The 12,626-nt window shown below is 35.7% G+C and overlaps 1 protein-coding gene across 2 annotated transcripts; it reads right to left on the bottom strand.

Annotated features, from left to right (window-relative positions):
* Positions 1-5,836: 5,836 nt before the first annotated feature.
* On the bottom strand, positions 5,837-12,381 carry mul1b (mitochondrial E3 ubiquitin protein ligase 1b). Of its 2 annotated transcripts, none has more exons than XM_056449768.1 (5): positions 12,365-12,381; positions 11,236-11,374; positions 11,075-11,162; positions 10,838-10,958; positions 5,837-8,405 (listed from the first exon to the last, which is right to left on the bottom strand). In XM_056449768.1, the coding sequence occupies exons 2-5, from the start codon at positions 11,353-11,355 to the stop codon at positions 7,676-7,678; spliced, it is 1,059 nt and encodes a 352-aa protein (XP_056305743.1). In that variant the 5' UTR covers positions 11,356-11,374; positions 12,365-12,381; the 3' UTR covers positions 5,837-7,675. The 2 variants fall into 2 exon arrangements, with proteins under 2 accessions (XP_056305743.1, XP_056305742.1); XM_056449767.1 differs by lacking the exon at positions 12,365-12,381 and adding an exon at positions 11,835-11,889.
* Positions 12,382-12,626: the final 245 nt, after the last annotated feature.

Genomic DNA, 12,626 nt, shown 5'->3' with positions numbered 1-12,626 from the left:
GTTGGATTGCTGTAGCCCCAGGGCCTAATGTGTTAATCCGGCCCTGGTTACATCAAAATAAGATTCATGAACAGCTTTGATTGAAAAGCTATAGCTACTGAACACGATGCTGTAAATTTACATCACACTGTACATTAAATCAATGCTTTTCCTTTCTTAGACATTTTCTAAACACTTGTTCATTCATTTTCCTTTGGCTTAGTCCCTTATTTATCAGGGGTCGCCACAGTGGACTAGCCAACTAGGGCTGAGCGATATTGCAAAAAAAAATTATCACTATATCATGTTCCATAGCATTGGATATCAATAATTATTGAATATTTTTGAAGCCCAGCTGTCAGTTAATTTTTGTTATAATATTTTCATTTCTTTCATTATTTGTTTATTGTATGATGGATGTTTTGTTTCAATCCATTTAGGAATATTAGAGGATTTAAAAAAAACTTTATTATAACTTGCCACCATTACGAAGACAAATAGTTTTAATAGCCAAAAACAAAAATATTGATATTTTTTTCAATATTGATAACTTTTTATTGATATTGACAATGGTGTTCGCTCAATAAATATCAATACCAGTTTTATCGCCCAGCCCTACCGTCAACTATTTTGGCATATATTTTACGCAGCAGATCCCCTTTCAGCCGTAATCCAGTACTGTGAAACACCCATACACTCTCTCATTCACACACACACACACCTATTCACAGCCAATTTAGTTAATCAAATTCACTTATAGTGCATGTCTTTGGACTGTAGGGGAAATCAGAACACCCAGAGGAAACCCATGTGAACATGCAGAGAACATGCAAACTCCACACAGAAATGGCAACTGGTCCAGCCGGGACTCAAACCAGAGACCTTCTTGCTGCAAGGCGACAGTGCTAAACACTGAGCCACTTAAACATTTTCTAAACATGATGTTAGCCTTAAAGTGAGTCAACCTGTTGCCTTGAAAGTGACAGTTTGCAAATGGGTTGTGTAGTGGATTATGTTTTAGGTTCGAATCCCACAGGGGGAAATTTATTATCACTATTGTGCAATTCAAAATTTGACAGGTTGTTTAAGTAATACAGTTACCTGACCAGTTACGTTCACGAAATAGGTGACGTGGGTTAGGTTGTAGGTTCTAATCACTGATCTATAATAATAATTGAAATATAGATCTATGGTTCTAATCCCACAATGGCATCACTATTGTGGCTTTCTAATTTTCATAGGTTGCTAAAGTACTTAGTGTGCTGTAATGCGACACGGGTCTCTCAAAACATGATTCATGAACAACTTTTATCCGAAAGCTGTAACCCATGAACACAATGCTGTACATTTATATCATACTATACATTAAATCAATGGTTTTGCTTTCTAAGACCATTTTAAAACAATATTTAAAGTAAACTGTTATAAGTGATATTTTACTTAAAGTGAGTAAATCTGTTGCTTTGAAAGTGACAGTTTGCAAATAGGTTGTGTGGTGGATTAGGTTTTAGGTTTGAATCCCACAGGGGGAAATTTATTATCACCGTTGTGCCATTCAAAACTTGACAGGTTGTTCAAGTAATACTGTTACCTGACCAATTCAGTTCACAAAACCTGTGACGTGGATTAGGTTGTAGGCTCTAATCACTGATCTATAATAATTTTATAATTGTAGATCTGTGGTTCAAATCCCACAAGGGGAAATTCGCCATCACTATTGTGGCTTATGTCCATTGGTTGCTCAAGTGTGCTGTAGTACGTTACATGGGTCTATTAAAGCACATTTCATGAACAGTTCTGATCTGAAAGCTGTAACCATACCGAACACAATGCTGTAAATTTACATCATACTGTACATTTAAATCAATGCTTTTCTAAGACATTTTCTAAACTATAATTTTTTAAATGCATATTTTTAAGTAAACTGTTATGAGTGATATTTTACATAAAGTGAGTAAACCTGTTGCCTTGAAAGTGAAAGTTTGCAAATAAGTTGTGTGGTGGATAAGGTTGTAGGTTTGAATACCACAGAAATTCATTCTTACTGTACTGACAGGTCAAAACACGATACATGAACAGCTTTTATCTGAAAGCTGTAACCACTGGACACCTGTACACACTACACTGCACTACCACTACACTGTAAACACTATTTTACATAAAATGTTTAATCCCTTAAAAGTGACAGTTTGCATATAGGTTGTGTGTGGTGGATTAGGTTTCAGGTTCAAATCCCACAGGGGAAATTCATTCACTGTTGTGCCTTTCTTAATATTACAGGTTATTCAAGTAATACTGTTACCTGGCCAAATCAAGTTGCAAAATAGGTGACGTGGGTTAGTAATCACTGATCAATGATCATTTTATAATTGTAGATCAGTGGTTCTAATCCCACAAGGGGAAATTCGCCATCACTATTGTATCTTTCTAATTATAATTAGATTTCCCAGTACTGGGTTGCAGCTGGAAGGGCATCCGCTGCGTAAAACATATGCCGGAATAGTTGGTGGTTCATTCCGCTGTGGTGACCCCTGATAAATAAGGGACTAAGCCGAAGAATAATGAATGAATGAATAATTAGGTAGCTCACATACGTACTGTCCTGTACTGCTTTACAGGTCTATCAAAACATATTTCACTCTACTTTAAATTTATAGTATGTAATATTTTACGATAAAAATATTTTTAAGCATATTAAACTAAACTGTAAAAGGTGATTAGTTACTTGGTAAGTAAACCTGTTGCCTTAACAGTTTACAAATAGGTTGTGTGGTGCATTCATTCAGGTTATTCAAGTAATATTGTTACTGATCTCTTTATTTTAGTCATTTTCTATGTGTATTACTCAAACTAGAGATTTTCTTAGACTTTTTTAATGGTCTAAGATATTATGAGCATCTGTAGGGTTTCTAGCACTGTAAGTGACACATGTATGTAATTTACATAAGACCTAACTAACCTATCTATCTATATTCATCCTCAGACTGTGATGGTAACGATAGACTGGTATTTACCTCCATCTACTGGTAAGACACAGTAATACGCTGTTTACGTGTACAATTATTGAAAAAGTAAACTAGATTACTATGTTTTTTTGTAAATATGCATATGTAAAACTTATATAGTATAACATTTTAATGCAATATAGACAATGATATGGAATAATTGGGATTACAAGAATAAAAAAGTAACCAATTGCCCTTTATATTTCTTTACAAGGAACATTTTAAAATGTAAATTTTAGGATATGCAATGTGTAAAATTGGGTGACAAAAATTATGAATATATTATTTTATGAATGAATAAATAAAGCCACATGGCAATATGATTATGAAGAACAAAAATAAGTAACAAAAAAATTTTTCATAACCAAAACTTAGGGGTGTTTAAGATTAAAATGTTTCATATGCTCAGGGAATCAAATATGCAATATAAACACTAATAATATGAACTATTATTCTAATGTAACTAACAAATATTTCATGACATAAAAATCAGAAAATTCATAAACCCTTAAGGGTTAGTTCACCCAAAAATCATTATTATTAATTACTCCCCCTCATGTTCATTCATCTTCAGAATACAAATTAAGATATTTTAGGATTAAGATATTTTTATAATCCCTTATATACAATGAAGAATCTAACTAAGGAACTGAGAACCCTTGCAGCAAACTTGTGTGTTGTTTCAAGAAAGCAACAATTCATTTGTGTTTTATTTTCATTTGTTTATATAAATTTTTTCTTCATTTAATTATTTTATGATCATTAGTCATTTATATAATTATGATTATTATATAACTTTATTGCTCATTATTAAATATTATTTGTCATTTTATAATGTTTTTATATTTTATTATTAATATTTTCCTACAATTATTGCTTTATTTCCTTTTCCATAGTTATCTTATGAATGTGTGGATTCAAGCGACACTTGTTTTCAAGAGTAAGAGATAAGAGAATGTCTCCATTTCAAGGTCTGTAATATCACTGGACGATGTTGTGAAGCAGTAATTTTCCATTGCTGTTGTTTTAACACTAGTTGGATTTATCCTTGTCAGATGAAGTCTGAGCATTGAATCATACGCAACTAAGATTATTCAATTAACTCTATTCATTCTTTATCATCATCACTTCGTCTCCTGTTTCTGCTCATCTCTAGCTTTCTCAGTCAATTCCTATATTGATAGGACACTGTTAATTCTGTTGAATACTGGTTAACAGGTTTGGGTACTGGGTGGCTCCACTGGCTTGTTGTCTGGATACCCAGAGAAAGACATTTTCTGACAGGATGGAGGGTGTGATCTGTAACAGCAATCGTCTCGACTTATAGTTCAGCAAAATTCCCCAAAACATCCTCAAACAAACCACATTCCTTCAGTCGTTCAATCTAAATATTATTAAGCTCAGAGAATTCTTTTGTGCACACAAGGCAAAGTAACTTTATTCAACACTTTCTCCTCTTCAGTGTCAGTATAGGGCGCATGTTCACAAGTGATATATGTAGGTCAAAGACAAGGCACTCACATCATATTTAATTTACAAAGCAATTTATATAATTGCTTATCATATGCAATGGAAGTGTGTGCTTTAATGTTTCCAGTACCTTTTGTGAAAATGAAATGTCAAAATGGGGTGTAAATATTCAGTCTATTCAGCTTAACTGACATACACTACCTGACAAAAGTCTTGCTGCAAAGACAAAAGTTTTAGTAACAACAAATAATAATTTTGCTTCTAGTTGATCATTTGATATCAGAAGTGGCTTATATGAAAGGCAAAGGCCTCTAGATTATGCTTATTTCACCAAAATAAAATATGATCATGCCTTTTTATTATTTTTTTATTTTTTAATTAATCAGGACAGTAAGGCCTGACTTTGCTTAGACAAATGTCTTGCCACTTAGGAGAAATAATGTACAGTATAGATTATAAAATCATAGTGCAGTGGAAAAATTGTTTAATATTGTGTGACTCCCATGAGCTTGTAGGACTGAATCCACACATCTTTGCAATGACTCAAATAACGTAATAATAAAGTCATCTGGAATGGCAAAGAAAGCGTTCTTGCAGGACTCCCAGAGTTCATCAAGATTCTTTGGATTCATCTTTAATGCCTCCTTCTTACCCCAGACATGCTCAATAATGTTCATGTCTGGTGACTGGGCTGGCCAATCCTGGAGCACTTTGACCTTCTTTGCTGTCAGGAATTTTAATGTGGAGGCTGAAGTATGAGAAGGAGCGCTATCCTGCTAAAGAATGTCCTGTGGTTTGTAATGTAATGGGCAGCACAAATGTCTTAATACCTCAGGCTGTTGATGTTGCCATCCACTCTGCCATCTCTCGCACGCCCCCATACTGAATGTAACCCCAAACCATGAGTTTTGCTTTACCAAACTTGACTGATTTCTATGAGAATCTTGGGTCCAATAGGTCTTCTGCAGTATTTGTGATGATTGGGATGTAGTTCAACAGATGATTCATCAGAAAAATCGACCTTCTGCCACTTTTCCAAATGATCAACTAGAAGTCAAGTTATTTTCTGTTGCTCTTACAACTGGGATTGATGACAAGACTTTTGTCAGGTAGTGTATGTCAGAATAAATCAACACTTATTTTGCTTCAGATTATTGCAGGAAAATAGAAAAAAAAACTAGTGGTTTGAAGCGTGGTGAGAAGGTATAAAGCTTTAAAATGACTAATAATATTTAAGTATTTTATTAAATGATCATCTCCATAATCATTTTTAACTTTGCCTGAAAATAACAAACAGCTTTAAATTTTAGCTCACGCAGGCACGAGTGATTATTACAATTCCCAACCGTTCCCAAATCAATCAATACAACACGAAAACCAACTCAATCTGGAAGCATATATATTTTTTCTGCTTAATATTTGGATTATAGCAGATTCTTACATCAGCTGACATTTCTAGAGCTGTGCCAAAAAATCATTCGAGAAATTATGAGCTTTACAAATTGGAATTGTTGTTCTCTCTTGAATCGATTCTGAGCCTAGTTTTTAACAGCAGATGGCATCCTAAGCTAGTTTTTTTCCCCAAGATGCCGCTCTAGGCTAGTTTTTAACAGCAGACAGTGCTCTAGGCTAGTTTTTAACAGCAGATGGGGCTCTTGTCAGTATTAAGCAGCAGATGGGGCTCTAGGATAATTTTTAGAAGATGGCGCCCTAAGTTAGTTTTTAACAACAGACAGCACTCTAGGATAGTTTTAACCACAGACAGTGCTCTAGGCTAGTTATTAACAGCACAGAGCGCTCTACGCTAGGTTTTAACAGGCTAGTTTTTAACAACAGATGGCACTTTAGGCTAGTTTTTAACAGCAGGTAGCAGGCTAGTTTAACCGCAGACAGTGCTCTAGGCTAATTTTTAACAGCAGACAGCGCTCTAGGCTAGTTTTAAACAGCAGACAGCGCTCTAGGCTAGTTTTTAACAGCAGACAGCGCTCTAGGCTAGTTTTTAACAGCAGACAGCGCTCTAGGCTAGTTTTAAACAGCAGACAGCGCTCTAGGCTAGTTTTTAACAGCAGACGGCGCTCTAGGCTAGTTTTTAACAGCAGACGGCGCTCTAGGCTACTTTTTAACAGCAGACTGCGCTTTAGGCTAGTTTTTAACAGCAGACGGCGCTCTAGGCTAGTTTTTAACAGCAGACGGCGCTCTAGGCTAGTTTTTAACAGCAGACGGCGCTCTAGGCTAGTTTTTAACAGCAGACGGCGCTCTAGGCTAGTTTTTAACAGCAGACGGCGCTCTAGGCTAGTTTTTAACAGCAGACGGCGCTCTAGGCTAGTTTTTAACAGCAGACGGCGCTCTAGGCTAGTTTTTAACAGCAGACGGCACTCTAGGCTAGTTTTTAACAGCAGACAGCACTCTAGGCTAGTTTTTAACAGCAGACGGCGCTCTAGGCTAGTTTTTAACAGCAGACGGCGCTCTAGGCTAGTTTTAAACAGCAGACGGCGCTCTAGGCTAGTTTTTAACAGGCTAGTTTTTAACAACAGATGGCGCACTAGGCTAGTTTTTAACAGCAGACAGCGCTCTAGGCTAGTTTTTAACAGCAGACAGCGCTCTAGGCTAGTTTTTAACAGGCTAGTTTTTAACAACAGATGGCGCACTAGGCTAGTTTTTAACAGAGGGCACTCTAGGTTAGTTTTTAACAGCAGACGGCCCTCTAGGCTAGACTATTACAGCAGACAGCACTCTAGGTTAGGTTTTAACAATAGACTGCACTTTAGGATAGTTTATTAAAGCAGACAATGCTCTGTTTATTATTTAACCATAGTTTTACAATTCTCGTGAGGAAGAGTGTTTGTGCATTGGGCTGAGCTGTGTAAGTTGATCTATGTCACAACTAATATAAACACAGCTCACAATGAACACTTTTTTTGTAATTCGATTAAACCTTTCCTAACTTTATTAATGATTATTTTAGTTTGAGGTGGTATTTATTAGGAATTGAATGCAAGCAGAAGAATGTGGCTCCTTGTGAAGGATACAGTGCCTATTAAAAAAAAATTGCCTAAAGCACACTCTGGTGTTAAACTAAGCTCAGAATCCATTCAAGTGAGAATAGCGACGCATTTTGAGAATCAAAATTGATATCTCGAACCATTTTTTCATCACAGCTCTAGACAAAGGCATGAAATCCTATGCCTCATTTCAAGTACTATATATACACAATAAGGCATTTAACTGTTATAAAGCGAGACAATCCTATCTATTGTTGCCCGGCAAATGGGGCACTTCTTAGGTTCAGGCAGGGCCCTATAACACCCCTCACAGGCACACACATGACCACACTCCAAAAACACACAAGAACGCTCATGACTCAAGCAAATTGTGCATGCAGTGGGAGAAACATCCTCCTCCGCCAGATGGAGCTCCTGAAAACGTTTACTCTGCCACCTCCGGTATTCGTCTAGCACACTTTGCTCTTTCCTCCGCTCCTTTCGAAGCACATACTGTCTCCAAAGCAGGTAGAAAAATGTAGCACAGGCGGTTAATCCAAAAAGCACTGTCAAGACCCTCCAGATCCTTAAGTGACCCTCTTGTTTGCTGAGAAGCGTGTCATAATCCAGGCGGCTGAGGAAGTACCGCAGGCCCTGTTTTGGAGGCTGAAGACGCACCAGATTGTTGTCCAGAACTAGTTCCCCTACACCAGTCATGCTGGCACCCAAACGCAGCATTTCTTCGGTTTCCTGGATGCCCTGCGGACGCTCGCCACTGATGAAGTGGCCAATGACGTTGGTTAGAGATTGCTGGGAAGGGTGGAAGTTTTCATATGTGGTCTCTAGATCCAGTTCAGCCGCATCGAGGGGACGGAGCACTCGGACTGTTGTAGGTACAGTGTCGTCGTGTGGGGCTAGGTCAAAGGGAACGGTGTTCGTGCGCTGGTGGATGACCTTTTCACAGTCATTCCTAAGAATAAGATGAGAAAGGATGATTGCTTTTTGTAGTATGATGTTAGGATATTGGTGGTGCATAAGGTTATTAAGAATAAATAACAATTAAATCCAGGGTTTCTACAGGTTTCATAAAGTCAAATTTAGGAGTTTTTAGGACCATTATGAATGAAATTTTAGACTTATGCAGGACTAGGCATGGGATACTAACTGGTTTCAAGGTTTATGCAATTTGGAAAAAGTCAAGGTTTTAAAACCGCTAAAATGACTTTATACCGTTCCTAGAGTATATGTTTTCTTTTTGTGTGTGTGTTTGTTTTTTAATGTGTTGTAAATAAATCTGTGTTTTTGCAACAAAAAAAAATAGCAGAGGACAATGGCTTATTTTAATTATTTAGCCTGACATGTTTACTGTTCCAAAACGTACTGCTCAAAAATAACGGGAACACTTGGAGTTACATTGTGTTAAGTGTTCCTTTTATTTTTTGAGCAATGTGTTATAAATGTTTCCTAAAATAAGTGTCTTCAATGGGAAAAAAGTAGTTTTTTACCCAGACATTTAAAAAAAAGAACATTTTACAGCAATAATAACAATATCGTGAAACCGTGATACTTTTATCCAATGTTATACCATCAGAAAATTATACCGGCCCATGCCTATGCAGGACTAAACACTAATGAATATTTCTAATGGCTCGGTTGGGCCAATGGACTTATTACTTTTTTGCTTGCCACCAAATGTAATTATCTCTTAAGCCTGGTATATATTCGACGCATCAGCTAGTTCGCTTGAGTGCGCATGGCAAATGTGACATCATCGCTGTGTTTGCGGAGGTTCGCTTTGGGTGAACGCGTCATGATTTCGGCTGGCAGAGCACGTGATTTTTTATTTATTTATTTTTTTGGAGATTCGAGAAAACAGTTTGTGCGTCGCGTTTGATTGGAGTTAAATATGAAACACTTTGAAGAGATTTTGTCTGCAACAGGTACGCCTGTACAGACATTTTTATGATCCTTGATCATAGGGATAACAAGACGATAAATGGTTCTTGGCTAGAAATTGTAACAGCCATGGGAAAGGAGGAAAGTTTTTGTTAATGTTTGGAAAAGCCTGAGGGATAAGTTTGTTAAAGCCAAAAGAGGCCATGGCAAAAGTGGAGACCCATGTACACAATTACAGAACTATGTTTTGCCACCAGTCATAGGTTTTACACTGATGTATATTACAATTATGAATTTAAAACGATTTAATAGCTACAAAACTATAATGAAGTATAAATAACTATATAAAAAAAATGTTTGTAGAGCAACCCATGTTCTGTTGTCAATAATATTTTAATAAACTTTAATAGGTAAATCTGTCCAAGATATGAACAAAATGGTTAAAAAAATCTTTATTCATTAAAATAATTTAGAATAATAATAAAAATTATTACTTTAAAAATATTGAATAATATTAATCATATGACGTTATACTGGAAACTTCTACTTCTGTTTATCCGTCTGACTTTACGTTCGCTTTCTTTTAAACCGCCAGTCGTTTTAAAGAATCTCAAAGGCGAACGCGTCAAGTATAAAAGCCTCATCCATTTTGTGAGGTGCACGCACAGTCAGCGGAGGTCTGCAGTGCCAGGCAAAAGTGTAAATCAGGCTTTAGCGACATTCTTTAATGTGTCAAAACAAGAAAACTCTAGTTGTATACACTGGTTTAGATTAATATTTATTTTTCTAAAAACATGACAAGCTTAACATTATTAAAAGTATATTTACTTTGGAGGCAATTACATAAATAAGCTAAATCAATTTGGACCAAAAGCCAACAAATATATTAGCATAACTTCTATTCAACCTAATGCATTTCTGTTATAAAACCTTAAGTCTCATGTCCATTTATAAATATCATGTCTACTCCCCCTTACTATGGTAAATAGTTTTTGTATGAATGGAAGATAATGTAAAGGGATATATTGCTCAGTTATTTTCATGAGGAGCTATGTAACTTTAGTTTTATTTTCCTGATTAGGTCATTTAATTTGGAGAAATTGCTGTAAAAACATGTCTACCAGCAATTGTAAATTGTATCTTTTTGCAATATTTAAACTTAAATATACTAATAAAAGGATATAATATAATATAAAAATAAATTTTTTTATTAACATGGATTGTTGGTGATTGGATGGACGTCAGCCTGTAAATCAAGTATTTCAGACAAAGACAATACAAATATACACCAAATAGTGACTGACAGAAGCCCCTTTCACACATACAGACCTTTCCGGCATATTACCGGCAATTTTCTGGAAAGGTCTATATGTGTAAACCGGCCATTTATCGTTCCATAAATTTTCCAGATATTTACCAGTATCGCTGTGTGAAAGGGGCAACTGTCTATGCATAAATTTTCTGTATAAAACCAAAATCACACAAATACAAATTGTGAAGATATACCATAAATTTGTTGTGCGATTCCACACCATCTTCTTCTCGTTTAGGGTCAACCTCTGGATGACCCCTTTACAGTTGTCAACAAACTGGCTGTTTAAGGTTTCTTTTACAGAGCGCACAACACCTAAACAGAGATGGTACTAATTATTAGAACATTAACGCCCAATAAACACTACTTTAGTGAGGAAATAATTACTATATTATTACTAGGAATGTCAATATCCAGTATTGAAGCCCTACCTTCAATAACTGCATAAGGAACACATTTTCCTGGTGCTTCACTGAGGATGGTTTTCAGCTCTGGGTTTAATGACATCTTCTTGGCTTCCTGTTAAACACAACATCTTAATCATTTTAGTAATATTGGCAATACAATAAACACACCAGGCTTGTTTTCTCACCCTTAATCTCGCAACATGGCTGGATTTCCTCTTGTATATGGTGTATAAAACAGCTGTCAGAGCTGAACTAGTGGCCAGCAACACAATCTGTGCTGTGGAGGGTTTGCCGCTGGCCTCCATCCTTCAATGTACACACCAGCTGGGTATAAAGAATACAGGCAACATTATTTTACCATAAAACATACTACAGTACACAATACAAAACATAAGCGATTATTGTGTGATCTTGTCAACGAGAGGAACACTTTTTACAAGTTTGGCGTCAACAACTTCTCTAGTTTGACCAACGAATTCTTCAAGGGTCATATTTTGAACTATTTATATATTTTATCGGCTAATATTGTAATCCAGAGTCATTTTGCATTACACACTAGGGGAATTTAAATGTGAAACCAAACCGCTAATATAAACTAGCCTGGGTTGCTAGCAATGACTACAATAACAACAGCCTAAATTTAAGCTCTCCCGCAAAATTGTTTTTATTTTAATCATAAATATTTAACTGAACGTATACAGAATGAGCACTGTTCAAGTTTGGAAGCTGTTATTCAATAGGATAGACAAACACTAAAGGAAAATGTTTTTGGAGTTAATGTTACCTTCACTAAAGTTATGCTGGCGTTCACTGTCAACTCGAGCCGTTTCAAAATAAAAGTCCCTGGAAGCGACTCTCAGCTGGAGCAAAACAGTTTCATCTAAACTAAACCTATGATTGTGTAATTTCTTGGGGACTTTGGCCTGAGTCAGTCAAAATGTTTGAATCGATAATAAAATTTATCATATTACTTTACCCACATTTTTAACTCAATATTGTTTCTATCAAGGGTGTATAATATACGTGTAAATAAATAAATAAATAAATAAATAAATAAATAAATAAATAAGTGTGTGTGTGTGTGTGTGTGTGTGGATAGACAGACAGACAGATAGATTTACTATATAAAATAAAAAAAAATAAAATTAAAATAATAGAAAAAAAGAAACATGACTGCTAAAACAAATATAATTGTACTATATTTGAACACATTTTAAGTAAACACGTACTATTATAACGTTTAAAAATAAATATTTGAAGTATTAGTATAATTTAAATATGAGAAGTTTAGCTAAAAAGGGTTATTTGAGTTACCTTCACTAAAGTTGTGCAGGCGTTCACTGTCAACTCGAGCCGCTTCATAATAAAAGCCCATGAAGCGAACTCTCAGGTGGTAATCAGGGAATCGATTCCGATAATGAGAGAGGCCTGGATAAATCGACTGAACTCTGAATGTCCACACAAATCGTACAAATAAAGGTAAATTAAACAATTTAGTATTAAAATAGCTCTACTCTTTTGTAAGCTGTATTGTGTGTGAAGAGGCATTTCAGTCTAGATGATTCTTTGATAATAC

The sequence above is a fragment of the Danio aesculapii genome, chromosome 23, assembly GCF_903798145.1.
Source record: "Danio aesculapii chromosome 23, fDanAes4.1, whole genome shotgun sequence".
In the NCBI taxonomy this organism is placed as follows: domain Eukaryota; kingdom Metazoa; phylum Chordata; class Actinopteri; order Cypriniformes; family Danionidae; genus Danio; species Danio aesculapii.
This window is presented reverse-complemented; position numbering and strand designations above follow the sequence as displayed.